The sequence below is a fragment of the Mobula hypostoma genome, chromosome 9 (genome assembly GCF_963921235.1).
Source record: "Mobula hypostoma chromosome 9, sMobHyp1.1, whole genome shotgun sequence".
Classification (NCBI taxonomy): domain Eukaryota; kingdom Metazoa; phylum Chordata; class Chondrichthyes; order Myliobatiformes; family Myliobatidae; genus Mobula; species Mobula hypostoma.
The window spans coordinates 110,358,388-110,372,326 of NC_086105.1; the positions used below are offsets into that span (position 1 = coordinate 110,358,388).

Sequence of the window (13,939 nt, forward strand, 5' to 3'; positions counted from 1 at the left end):
ACATGAACTGAAGGTATTTCACCGTTAATTTATTACCTTCAATTGCTCATCTGTTGGCTCTTCAGGAGGTACTGTAACATTGGTAGACGTGTTGGATGTTAGATTAAGCCCGCAGACTCTATTTATCCTTCCGATTAAAGACAAGGTTTGCTGTGCAGTCAATTTCTGAAGCAGGTTAGTTTTGGTAATGAAGCACAGAAGGGAGTTTGGCAGACTGTAAAAGAACATTGGTCAGTGTTAGCATGACCATATCTCTCAGTGCTCTAGAAATTTGCATCCCACAGCTACAGCAAGGCTTGTTACAAATATCGTCATTAAAGATTTCAATTGACTTGCAAATGTAATATTTATTCGGACATTTGAAGTGGCACAGAACCAAACTTGATGCTAATTTCATGCGCAATGTGTCAATTATCAATTCAGAGAGAATATTTCAAATAACTTCAATATCCATAAAGACCTGGTAAATTGGATCAGAGCAAGATCCTTTCGAAGAATCTATTGTATGCCTCTGCAACTCCAGTCTGTCATCTCAGTCAACATCCACTATTCTATACATTTTCTTACTGAAGGGAAAGTTTCTACCTAATCAAATTCTTCCGAAGTACTGGCTACTAGTCATATTCCACCACAAACATTTTCCAATTACATATCAAATATATCCAAATGCTACTCCCAAAATATTACTTCATGGCAACTAACAGACTATCAATCCAACTGTACTAATACAAGTGTTCAATCAAATTCTATAAAGCTAAATCTAATCAAACTTTATTGCAACATTTTATCTATTACTCACATCTTTGATTTTATACTCTAGTCCTCTCAAAATGAATGCTAACATTACATTTGCCTTCTTTACCACCAACTCAACCTGCAAGTTAACTTTTAGGGAACCCTGCACAAGGACTCCCAACTCCCTTCACACCTTTGATTTCTGAATTTTCTCCGTCTAGAAAATTTTCCATGCCTTTATTCTTTCTACCAAAGTGCATGAGCATTCACTTCCCTTCACTACATTTCATCTGCCACTTCTTTGCCCATTCTCCCAGTCTGTCCAAATCCTCTCAGACTCCTTGATTCCTCAACATTGCCTGCCCCTCCACGTACATTTGCATCGTCCACAAACTTGGCCACAAAGCCATCAATTCCATCATCCACAAAAAGAAGCGGTCCCAATACCCCTGCAAAACACCACTTGTCACCAGCAGCCAACCAAAATAGGTCCCCTTTATTCAAACGCTTTGTCTCCTGTCTATTAGCCAATCTTCTATCCATTCTAGTATCTTTGCTGTAATACTAGGGGCTCTTATCTTGTTTCATACCCTCTTGTGCAGCACCTTGTCAAAGGCCTTCGAAATATCCAAGGAACCAACATCCACTGACACACCTGCCTGACACTTCAAAGATTCAACAGTTCAAAGTGCATTTATTATCAAAGAATAGATAAATTACACAACCTTGAGATTTGTTTGCTTCCAGGCAGTCCTCAAAGAATTTCAACAAATTTGTCGGCTAGATTTTAATTAAAGAAAACCATGCTGACTTTGGCCAATATTATCATGGGTCTCCAACTAGCCTGAAGCTTCCTCCTTATTAATGAACTCTAACATCTTCCAAACCACTGAAGTCAGGCTAACTAGCCTGTAAGTTCCTTTCTCCTTCCTTCTTTCTCCTTCCTTTCTGAATTGCACCCCAAGAAACTCTAGCCAATGTAGTTCTGCTGCTACCCCTGCTTGTGGTCCATTCTAATCAACATTGTCCAGCCCTTCTTCACTGTAAAATTGATACATCTGACTTCACCTTCTCCCTCTCAAATTTCAATGCAATTTCTATCATATTAGAACACTAAAAGTTCCTTTACCTCAAGCTCCCTAATCAAATCTCATTCATAAAACAACGCCCAATCCAGAATTGCCTTCCTCCTAGTGGGCTCAACTACAAAGTGCTCTAAAAAGCCATCTCATCGGCATTCTACAAATCTCCTCTCTTGCGATCCAGCAACAACTTGATTTTCCCCAATCTAGCTGTATATTGAAATCCCCCATGACGATCACAACTTTGCCCTTAATACATGACTTTTCTATTTCCAGTTGAAACTTTATCCTACATCCTGGCTACTGTTCAGGGGCCTGTATTTAAGTCCCAACGGGCTCTTTTTACCCTTGCAGTTTCTTAAATCTACCCACAGGATTATATATCTTCCAATCACGATGTCACCGCTTTCTGAGGGATTGATTTCATTTTTTTTTTACCAAAACGCCATCTCACCCTCTCTGCCTATCTGCCTACCTTTTCAATACAAAGAGTAATCTTGAATGTCAACTCTGATCTTCTTTCAGCCACGACTCTGTGAGGCCCTCAACGTCACACCAGCCAACCTCTAACTGCACCACCAGATCATCTACCTTATTCTGTTTACTGCGTGCATTCAAATATAAGGTCTTCCGTCCTGCATTCATCACCTTTTTCGATTCTCCCCCGTTACACTTCAACTCATCCCAATGACTGCAATTTTGCTCTATCATCTGCCTCTGCTTCCTCACATCCTCAGTATCCACTGCATCGACTCATATACCAACACTGCAGTTCCCATCCTCCTGCCAACTTCGTTTAATCCCTCCCCATTATCCTGATATAGACACCGGATGGAGAAATACTAGTTACTAATGTCGCAAGGAGGAACAGAAGAGTAACGCTGCATCAGCCCCCTACGCCAGTCAGCAGCTCTGCAAGTGGATGGATAGAAACAGAGAGCATTGCAGACTGATATGGATTGGATGGAGAAGAAAGGATTGAAAAAGCACTTAGTAAAAGGAATACACAAGGAAAAGCATCTTGTCCATGAGTCACGCAAATATGCAGGAAGACTCTGTTGACTTGAGGAACAAACCCAAGTGAGAGAAAAGACACAGGGACATCAGTCTGTATTCATGGAAACGTGTGCCCATGAACACTGCTGAAAAAGAAGTAATTAAAAAGCAAGAAGCATAAAAATGGCTACCCATTTCTGGCTCTATTGAGAATGTTACTACTTGGTCTTTTTGGTGCAGGATGTGAGTTTAGTACTAGCGTAATGCTACTACGACGCCAGTGACCTAGATTCAATTCCCATTGCACTGCTGTCTGTCAGGACTTTGCAGGTTCTCCATATGTCCACGGGGGTTTCCACCTGGAGTTCTGGTTTCCTCCCATATTACAAAGACAAAAGGATTAGTAGGCTAATTGGTCAGATGAGTGTGACAGAACAGCACTGGCTCATTGGAGCAGACTGTAATATTACCATTCTGAATCTCTAAAATTACATTCAGTGTTACTAAAACTACATGGGAACTATTTAAAACATAAGGTACCATTCCATTCACTGAGCAAAATAAAGATCAAATGTTGATAAAAAGTGAATTGAGATTTCTAAAACCTTAATTACATGAATTAAATAAAATAGCTCGTTTATTTTTTTTAAAAACATACGAATAATGTGAAAAATTATAATTTGCAACAATCACAATTCTAGAAGGCAACTTATTTGCTTCAATCCATAAATGAAATGAATTTTCCATTTCACACATTGTGAAAATAACAATTCTTTGAGCACATACCTTGAAGCATTAAAATTTGGATTGTTTTTAACCAGTAAGTTAATGTAGGCTGTTGAGACTTCATCCGATAACATCAAATTTTCTACAAGTTTCAGGTTTTCTGTGTTTGCTGCGAACACTTGAAGCTGCACAGAGTTTGAAATTAGAAAATTTATCTCAGATGATAAGTGAAATTTAAATTTTCTGAGCCAATCATAAGGATATAGCTGGAAGCTTAAGATTATATCAGATAGTAAACTGGTTGATTTTGGTTTACAGCTGCGCACTCACCTATCAGGATCTTGAATAAATACTCAAATTGTAATCTTAAGATATCAACTGGATCCTACAACTGCGTCCTCCAGCGGGCAGCTGCAGTACAGTTCTAGCATCTACTATATCATGTGACGATCAAACTGAGCGTTCCAAGTAAATTTCCATCTTTGCTTTGCGGAGTCAGGATAACTAGATTTAAGTGTTAAATGGGTTCTTTTACAATGCACAAAAAGTCTGGCCCCTGTATTATATAAATCCCTTCCAAGTTTGGTGGTGATTGAGTTGCAGAAGAGCTTGGTTGCTTAAGGTAGCCAGCGCCTTCTTAACACTCAACTTATTTTGGGTAGTGACTCCCGATATCTGACTTTGACCACTCCTGCATCACTATTCCAGCATGATTACATTTCTAAGCCTTCTACTCATGTCAACTCTGATTCTATAATCTGAATAAAAAGGAGTACTTACCAATGTTTCATTTTCAGTGAATGATTGAAGGTCAGAGAGTGAGACTTGACTCAAGTACAGTCCCAGGTATTGAGAGAACCACGCGGTGGAGTTCAGGACTGGATCACTTGCATTGTAACATTTCGGTTTGGGATCTAGTGCACAAAGTGAATAAAGCACTGTAATCATGGAAAAATACTTTAAAATTCAGCTACTTTGTACCTCAACATTACTGGTTCATCTACCAACATACTTCTCTTTATAATGTGAGCACAAGGTCTGGATGGGAAATATCAATAATCACTTGACAGCAGCTCAATTGAGCTGCATTCTGCTTATCAGCTTGAACATGGACTGAGAAATCACCTACAATAATTAAAATCTGGCTGGGGATGCACATTTGGAATGCATTTTAAGTGATAATGGAAGATCCACTTCAGTTTCCTATAATGAATGTAGGTTTCACTCTGAAACTTGATAGGATTGAAAATCATGACATTGGAAAAGGGGATTTGCGGAGAGGATTGGCCTGTCAGATACAACACTTGACATGACATGGAAACAAAAATCCACATAAATTCAGAGACACAAGAGGTACTGCAGATGCTAGAAATCCAGAGCAATACACACAATGTGTTGGAGGAGCTCAGCAGGTCAGGCATTATCTATCAATGGGAATAAACAGTCAATGTTTCGGACTGAGACCTTTCATCGGGACTGGAAATGAAAGGAGAAGTAGTCAGAATAAGAAGGTGGGGGAGGAGAGGAACTAGTTCAAGATGGCAGGTGATAGGTGAAACCAGCTGAGGTGGAGGGTGAAGTGAAGAGCTGGGACATTGACTGTAGGAAAAGACAAAGGGCTGGAAAAGGGGGAATCTGATCGGAGAGGACAGAAGACCCTGGAAGAAAGAAAACAGGGAGGAGCACCAGAGGGAGGTGATGAGCAGGTAAGAGAAGCTGTAAAAGGAAAACAAGAATGGGGAATGGTAAATGAGAGGAGGGGGAGGAAAATTACCGGAAGTTCAAGAAATCAATATTCATGCCATCATACCCAAATAGAATATAAGATCTTGTTCCTCCCACCTGAATGTGGCCTTAGCGCGGCAGTAGAGAAAGCCATGGACTGACATGTCAGAGTGGGAATGGGAAGCAGACCTGAAATGGATGGCCACCGAGAAATCCTGCTTTTTGTGGCAGAGTGGATGTGCTTGGTGAAGTGGTCTCCCAATCTAAGTCACATCTCACTGATATACAGCAGACCACACTGGGAGCACCAAATACAGTATACTGTGTGACCCCGACAGACTCACAGGTGAGTTGTGGCCTCACCTGGAAGGACTGGTTGGGGCCTTGGAAGGTAGTGAGGGAAGAGGTGGAGGGGCAGGTGTGCCATATAAATTCAGATGGCGGTTTTCCAACAGCTAACAGATTCTGGCCATCACCCTGGCGTAATTCAATGCCTAGAGTTAATCTACAGCATTGAATGTTTAAGCCCAGACAGACGAGCTTCACAATCTTGGATCTTCCCTCTGAAAATCATCACCTCTAGGCTATCAGTCTCTGGATGGCAGTGAGCAACGGCAACTCTGGCTGTTACTTTAATTTGACTCAGGCAGCTTACAATAATTCCACCTCTGGAACTTGGAAATGGGAAAGCATAACTTTACCTTGCTGTAGATAGGATTTGATGCCGTCATAGATTTCCTTCTGTTTGTCCACAGTAAGTTCTTTGTACGGAGCATTCAGCGTTCTTACGCTAAAGGTGAAATTTAATGACATTTAGAATTTCATCATCAGCTTGAACTCAGTTACTGAAACACTGAATATAAATTACGACAATAAAGTGAGAGCATATCAACAAAGAACCAAATGACAATGTGTCAACACTTGCAGAGTTGTGCGTGATTCGAGTACATGCTCGATTTGCGAAAGAGTGGCCTCTTAAACTCTCTTTTGCATGTTCTGATCAGATCGTATACAGCACTGTGAGCAACAAAGAAATTAAATATTCTTTGAAAGCCTGCTACTTCCAGTCAATCAATTGGTTGCAGCACAATGCCGAAGTATTGAGAAAGCTGAGACAGATAGCATGATTTGCACACTGAGGTAATTACCCTTGGAATATACACTAAACATGCCCACGATTGTACTTACACTTTCTGGTACGTCAGGCATCCAATCCTCAGGCTGTTGTCGGAAGACAAGAGGGTAAAGGTGATAAATGGCAGATATGGTGTCAGCCTGAAATTAAGCCATTTATCTACCTCGGTGTCATTTAGCGCAGCTAAACTGCTGGAAAACTGAGGCCACACACCCTCTATGATTGCAGCTCGATTGGCAGCAGACAGTTTACTCTGGGAAAGCCAAGGGAAACAGGCTGCTATTAGAATGAATGTAACAAAATAATGTTATCCCCATAGCTTGTCAGAGAATTTTGACCATTCAACATACTCATGGAGATCAACATCCTAAACAGGAAATATGATTCAGCATCAAAGTCAGATTTTGGAGCAAATAATGTTAATGCTCCCTGATTCTGTTCCACAAGATCAAACTCCTCCATGTCAAATCCTTTCTCTGAGGTCACATCACTGCCAGTACCACAAATGAGGCTTTTCACCCCAGCACTGCATGCTTGGATATTCCAATGGGAACTCGTAACAGCTTTTAAGCAGCTCATTAGCTGCGATGAGAAAGGCACAGGAAAGAAATAAAACTCCACCAACCCAAATAATTCTGATCAATGTACACTTGTCAACATGTTTGCAGAGCATCTACTCCCATTACATCAGCAATCTTTTAAATGTCAATCATGGGAAATAATTCTCAGATCACAGAGTAATATTCGTGGAAACAAACAAGACGAAACCTGCAGATGCTGGAAATCCAGAGGAACACATAGAAAATGCTGGAGGAACTCAGCAGGTCAGGCAGCATCTATAGAAATGAATAAAAAGTCGACGTTTCGGGCCAAGACCCTTCTTCAGGACTGGAAAGGAAGGAGAAGGTACCAGAATAAAATGGTGGTGGAGGGAGGGGAATGAAGCCAGTTGGAAGGTGAGAAGTGAAGCCAAATGGGTGGGAAAGGTCAAGGGCTGGAGAAGAAGGAATCTGATAGGAGAGCAGAGTAGATCATGGGAGAAAGGGAAGGAGGAGGGACCCAGAGGGAAGTAATAGGCAGGTGAGAAGATTTTAAATTAAGGTGTCCTTTCTTTATTTGAAGTCTCCAGTTTAACATGACTGTATCCTGCTATTGAGAAACTAAACAACTGCCACTCACCTTTTGGGTATTTTCATTGAATTGATCTATGAATGAAGCCAGTTTCTGAATGGGTTGGATAGAGACCAACACTGAGGTCAGGATCCGATTGTTATTGATGAATCCTGGCATGCTCAGCACATCAGCCAATTCACGGGGATCGGTAACATTGAGCAACTGTAGACACACGAAGGGAAATTTGATCGAGATAACCAGAAACAGAACATGTAACACACCTGAATGCATGGTCAAAATATCATTCAATTTGCATTAAGCTATTGACAATCACCATGACTAGCATTATATTAAGTGACAAACTAACAATCACACCAGCTCTCGCACACATCAATCCACAGAAAGAAAAATATTGGATTTTACCTCACGAATAAAGAAAAATGCATCTGTCAGTTTGAGCAATTTGGAGAAACTTTGGAAATTGCTGTTCAGGTAGTTTGTAAAGCTGCCATTTACATAACAACGTGGTGGGAATGCTGCAAGAAAACAAAATGATAAATATCTGCTTACAAACAGAGATGATACTTTATTTACTTTAAATGTCTCGTAGCTAGATATGTTGCAGGCTAACATAGCTGAATAATCTGGACACAGTGAAAACAAATATCAATTACTCTTCTTTTTCATTTACAAATGCTTTTTCGTCTTACCTGTGGTGTTGAGGTAACCAAGGATCCATACTCTCAGCACAGTCTCTTTTGTTTCACGTGGCATATCACTGAATCCATAATTGAGGCCATTTAGGCTAAAAAAAAATTAATGATATTTATTACATAAACAAATTGTTAGTCATTTCTCAACTAATGAAAACATTTTTAGTATCCTTCCTAAATGATGCTTCAATGTTCACACAGGCATCTGGACTGAAAGCTTATCCTAATACTGTCATAAAAGTTACTTTCAGTATAATGTCATGAACCTCTGACAAAGAACATGCCCTCCCCCTTCTGTCTTTTTCCATTCCCCATTCCGGCTCCTTCTCTTACCACTTTCCTTCTCCTCACCTGCCCATCACTTCCCTGTGGTGTCTCCCCTCCTTTTCCTTCTCTTCAAGTATCATAGTCCTTCTTCTTCAGCCCATTACCTCTTCCACTAATCATCTCCTAACTTCTCACTTTATTCCCCCCTTCATCTGGTTTCACCTATCACTTGCCAACTTGTATTCATACCCCTCCCCCTATCTCTGTATTCTGGTTTCTACATCCCAACTTTCCAGTCCTGATGAAGGGTCTCAGCTCAACATGTCAACTGTTTATTCCTCTCCATGGATGCTGCCTGACCTGCTGAGTTCCTCCAGCATTTTGAGTATCTTCTCTGGATTTCCAGCATCTGCAGACCCTAGCTCTACTGTTATCTTTTTCTTGGAACTCATGCAGCATGCATTTCTGTCCAATGCAAATTTTGATCAATCTGCAAGATCTTTTGGAGTGTCTTGCTGCATCCAGAAAAGTACGGCACTTCGAACTTGCATCATGCAGAGTGCTGTACTACAGGAGTGCTGTACAGCTATCAACAAGGTAAATACTTTCCCATGCAGCAATAGATTATTATAAAAGAGAGGCATATACTCACACTGCTCGATAACCTTCACAGCTTAGATTTCTTCTCAGAAGAGGTCTCAACACTGACTGAGAAATGCCAGCAATGAACGGCCGGAATTGTCTCTGGAACCACTTTCTCAGGAAGATGGTACTTGTTAAGTTTTCACTGGTTCTCACAGCCTCCCACAGGGCATTCATAAATGTCATCTTTGTCATCAGGGGAATTACTGTTGTGTTCTGAGTCTGAAGGAAAACACAGCAGGTCATCAGTGAACAGAGAGATTTCTTTCACAGGTCTGAAACCAGACACTTCTGAACCAGAATGAAATTGGAATATTTCTGTTTCAAAATATCATGCAGTAGAATTGGACAGAGCTACAACAGTCACGTCAGCTGCAGAACATCCATTCCATGACAGTTTCTACATCTTTTAAATTACTTACCCTGTTGTTGAACATGTACAGTGCCTCCATCAATGTGGCTCTGTCAAGCTTCTGAATGAAAACAGTCAGGGCAGTTTCATCTGACCTATTCAGAGCCTTTGGACCAGTGAAGCACAGAAAGATGTCTGACAAGAGGTCACTGCTTAGATGTGAAATCAGCAGAGGAGTCTGCAAAGGTAAATGTGATAAAAAGATTAAAACAGGCCAGAATATTGATCTGAAGTATCAACAAATAAGTAAAGCTCCACTAACAAGGCAAAGTACATGAGCCAATGTGCTCACAGAAGTTATTAACATACAGTCTTATCAGAGCTTCTCCACAACTACATTGCATCATTTAAGTACAAATGGCCATTGTTTGAAATTCTAGTCACTGGTAATGCTTACCTCTGCGCAAGCAAACTGCGCAATACTGAAGCTGCAGGTATGGCTTGTGTTAACTTTAGTCAGGAAATTGCCCAAAGCCAAACTATGGAAAGAAATTAAAATCAATTTTAGAGAAGGAAATTAGTTGAGAAACAAATAACAAAACACCCATTTTATTTGCTACATGTTCATCATAAAATATGAATCAAACTTATACTTCTTGTCATCTGCCATTCCAAAGTCTGGCACAATAGACTTTTGAGCATCCTCAATGTCAAATGCAGTCAGCCATTAACAACTTGAAAAGAACTCATGACAAAAGTTATTTTCGTCCAATTCTTACCTGTTCACACCGGCACACAATCTTGTATCTGTTTGAAAAGTTAGAAAAAAATTAATACATGGGAACCACAACACAGATTAACTAGAGAATTCATTAAAAATGTGGTTTGAGCACTTACCGTTACCTGTGGCATTACCAGGCTAAAGATGAGAAAGAACAATTACTGCTTTAATACTTATTAAATTCTGAATTGATCTGATAAATGTAAGATGATTTTGTAAATACTGTTATTGGTGTTGAAAAGTACTAATTTTTTTCTTACCCTGTCAGTAGGCTGGACTTCTGAAAACAAAAAGAAAACATTATTGTTACAAGGTTATCTGGATTTCTTGTTATGATTCTTAACATTAATTTATCAAGAAAGAAAACACACTGAAAGTTATTGATCATGGAAGGAAGAGAAACAGAACAAAAATGTAACATTTCAGCTGGCCCCACCATTTCCATAATGCAGTAACCTGCCATCCAACTCTTGTGAAACCCTGACAGCTTGGCATCTGGCTCATGGATGACAATTCCCCTGCTCCCTTGAAACGCGTTGTCGAGCAGATGCCGCATTACCAGATGCACTGAAACATTTCTCATAATACTGGGTAATATCTAAAACAAATCTTTTAAAGCTGATTGGGGAATCAATAGAACCCCAAAAGTCTAGAAAATCTGCTGGTCTGACACCATCAAATCCCAAGAGTTTTACCACCCAAACTCTTCATTAAAATAGATGTCTTGACAAAAAATGTAAGCTCTTTAGAGCATCTATTCCTGAACTTCATCAATGGTAACCACAGGACATTGACTGGATGGAGTGGGGAAGGGGAAAGAAGCAATGGTATTACCATTGACTGTCTACTGTGATTAATTCTCATTACAGATGATGATTGCCCACAGTGTAAAAGTTACTTGCCACGTTTCAGCACCTGTCCAAATGTTACCCTGGTTTTGTTCTGTGCTGAGAAACTGTAAATGGATTTCAACACCATGCAATCTGCAACAAACTACTCTAATTTTGACCTTATAATGAAAAAGCTGAAGACAGTTAGGCAGAAGACACAATCCTGAAGAACTCTTGCAGCAAAATCATGGGGCCATGACCTTCAGCAACTGCAACCATCCTCCTTTATATAAAGTATAACTCCAACTGCTGTGGGTTTTGCCAATTGACACCCAATGACTTCACTTTTACCTGGGAGTCCTGACTCACACCCTGTCAAATGTTACCTTGATGGAAAGGGCCACAGTCAAGATTCACCTCTAGAATTTATGTCTATAGTCTCTGTTTGGACCAAAGTAGTGGACTTTTAAGCTGATTAGTCCTGAAAAACCCAAACCAGATATCAAACTACGGAGATAAGAGTTTCCTTCATTTTAAAAATGATTGAGAGTGGATGGTAATCATCGTGATTTGGGAAATTTATAGCAAATACTGTAAAATTTTGCAGTAAAGGCATTTGTTGAAATATCCAAGCATTGCAATTCAATATCTATGAATGATTCAATATCTGACTATAGCAAGCACTTTCTCTTTCTCATGAGACAGTTACCTGGAAAATCTCCAAGCAGCCCAACTTTCCGGACTTCAGACTCATTGTGCGAGGCCACCCAAACTTGAACTACGGTTTCATTCACTCCACGTCGAAGAGCTCGAAGGTTAAATCCAAGCAAGTCAATCAGATTCTGGGCACTCAGACCCTGAGATGAAAACACAAGTCATGAAAGAACATAACATGTAAGAATATATTGCATCAAATTTGACATCAACCAAACCAACTGCAGGTTGGAATGGGTTGATAAGGGATCAGAAATATTGCAAAATTTGTTTGGAGTTTCATTTATTACTGACTATGAAGTTTTTTTTATTGCTAGATCTTTGGAGGAAATTGCACTGTCACTGATGTTGATCACCATAATAGACGATCTTCATACCTCATGCCCTGGAGACTGCCTATTATGATAACTGCATAACTACAGACTTCTGAAACCGAAGGAAAAGAAGGATTGCTGAAATAAATTCAAAACATGCTGAAGTATGCAGCAGGTCAGGCAGTATATGAAGAGCAAGAAATATGGTTAACAATCATGTTTTTATTTCAAATTTTCAGAACCTGCAGCTTTTTTTTTTAAATTTCCAGCAACAGAGGATCTCCCTCTGGGGTTATCTGAATGTTGCACTTCTAACTTGTGCCTTTATAGAAGGTTGTCCCTTTATTCAGTCAGGATGGGAAAAGGGATGTCAAATAAAGTGACTGAAGACGTTGCATTACTAAAGCGATCAGAGGTTTGCAATCAACAATTTGTACCTTCACTTCTTCCGGATTCAAATTCTTGAAAGTTGCAAAGTCCATGTTAACTCGATTATTTGCAAGAAACCTTAAATTCAAAGTTGAGGCACCACCTGAAGAAAGAAGAGACACTTTCAAAATGAATGCTGCAATGTGACAGATTATACAGGATTCACTACGTTGAAGTCATTTTCAAGAAGTTTTGTGGGCTGCTCCAGGACTTCCATTTGGTTCTCCACTCTGTTGTCCACTGATTTCCCACTGGGGGGAAATGCATAATTAGGCTTTACATGGGCCCTTTCAGAATCTCAAAGATATTCAAGAACTCAGCTGATTGCTGCAGGATTCTCTGGTCAAGTGCTTGAGTGCCACTCATATTTTCAGTTGGGCAAACGCATTAGCAATCTCTGCAGTCACCAATGTTAAAACAAAACTTACCAACAGTGAAAACAAACTAACTCCAGGACACTCAGACCAAGTAACATTCTGAGGCTTCTTCAGAACTTCAGTTCAAGGATTCCAACAAGTATACTTTGACATCAGAGTTTGCGACCAGACTGAGTGAAAGGGAACTCTCATGTTACTCACCGAGATACACCTTTATCAGCTGATAGTATGCAATTGGGTTTTGTTGCTGAGCATTCAGTTCAAGGATGGCCTGATTGTAAAGAAGGTTCTTAATGGGCTGAGAACATGTGGTGAAATCCAGAGCGCCTGCATCCCTGTAGGTATGAGGGTACAATGTCAGACTTGGCTTGCGCTTCAATAAAGGCATAAAGCTGTGGACACATTTCTGCAGTTTCCAGTGCAAAGAAGATGCCCTTCGCTTTGGTATAATCTGTGAAGTTGCTGGAATGAAATTCTCAAATTGCAACAGCCAGTTGAATTGGTATATTTTCTCAGAATTTAAAAAAAAATTCACAGCGTCATGTTACCAAAGCCAGAATGTTAAAGCACATCAGGGGTAATTGGAAGGAAGGTACTGGACTTGCCACCACTTTGATACATTACAGAGTTGAATTGTCTGCTTCTTCACTACATAGGCTCATATTCTAAGAAATTTGTTTTGATTTGGTCATGTTTCAGTAAATCTCAATGAACTTGAGATAATATGACACAAGTGTAAAGACATAAACATTGATCTGTGAGGTACCATTTGTTTCACCTTGGAAACGCTCCTCATTCCATTGTGGAAGTGCCTTTGTGAACATTCTGATGCATCAATGTGAGGCTGCCATATTAGGAAAGTATACAAAGACAACTCTGCTGAGATATCAGAGCTGTTGCCTAAGCAACACAACACAGTGTAAACTACAGTAATGCAATATATATAATTAAAAATAATTCTTACATCTCATTATTTTCGGTTTGCAGAATATGGAATAAAATTTAACA

The 13,939-nt window shown here is 39.9% G+C and overlaps 1 protein-coding gene across 1 annotated transcript in view; it reads right to left on the bottom strand.

The window, feature by feature from the left end:
* LOC134351946 (uncharacterized) overlaps window positions 1–13,939 on the bottom strand; it is a 315,363-nt gene that overhangs the window by 137,413 nt on the left and 164,011 nt on the right. The window contains exons 89-105 of the mRNA XM_063058888.1: window positions 13,133–13,266; window positions 12,563–12,657; window positions 11,807–11,954; window positions 10,528–10,547; window positions 10,384–10,405; window positions 10,266–10,293; window positions 9,944–10,025; window positions 9,557–9,724; window positions 9,145–9,356; window positions 8,223–8,317; window positions 7,936–8,048; window positions 7,579–7,734; window positions 6,453–6,652; window positions 5,966–6,054; window positions 4,320–4,453; window positions 3,600–3,724; window positions 37–214 (exon numbers count right to left, since the gene is read on the bottom strand). Of these exons, the coding sequence (XP_062914958.1) occupies window positions 37–214; window positions 3,600–3,724; window positions 4,320–4,453; window positions 5,966–6,054; window positions 6,453–6,652; window positions 7,579–7,734; window positions 7,936–8,048; window positions 8,223–8,317; window positions 9,145–9,356; window positions 9,557–9,724; window positions 9,944–10,025; window positions 10,266–10,293; window positions 10,384–10,405; window positions 10,528–10,547; window positions 11,807–11,954; window positions 12,563–12,657; window positions 13,133–13,266 (1,999 nt within the window). The remainder of the gene's footprint in view (window positions 1–36; window positions 215–3,599; window positions 3,725–4,319; window positions 4,454–5,965; window positions 6,055–6,452; window positions 6,653–7,578; window positions 7,735–7,935; window positions 8,049–8,222; window positions 8,318–9,144; window positions 9,357–9,556; window positions 9,725–9,943; window positions 10,026–10,265; window positions 10,294–10,383; window positions 10,406–10,527; window positions 10,548–11,806; window positions 11,955–12,562; window positions 12,658–13,132; window positions 13,267–13,939) is intronic.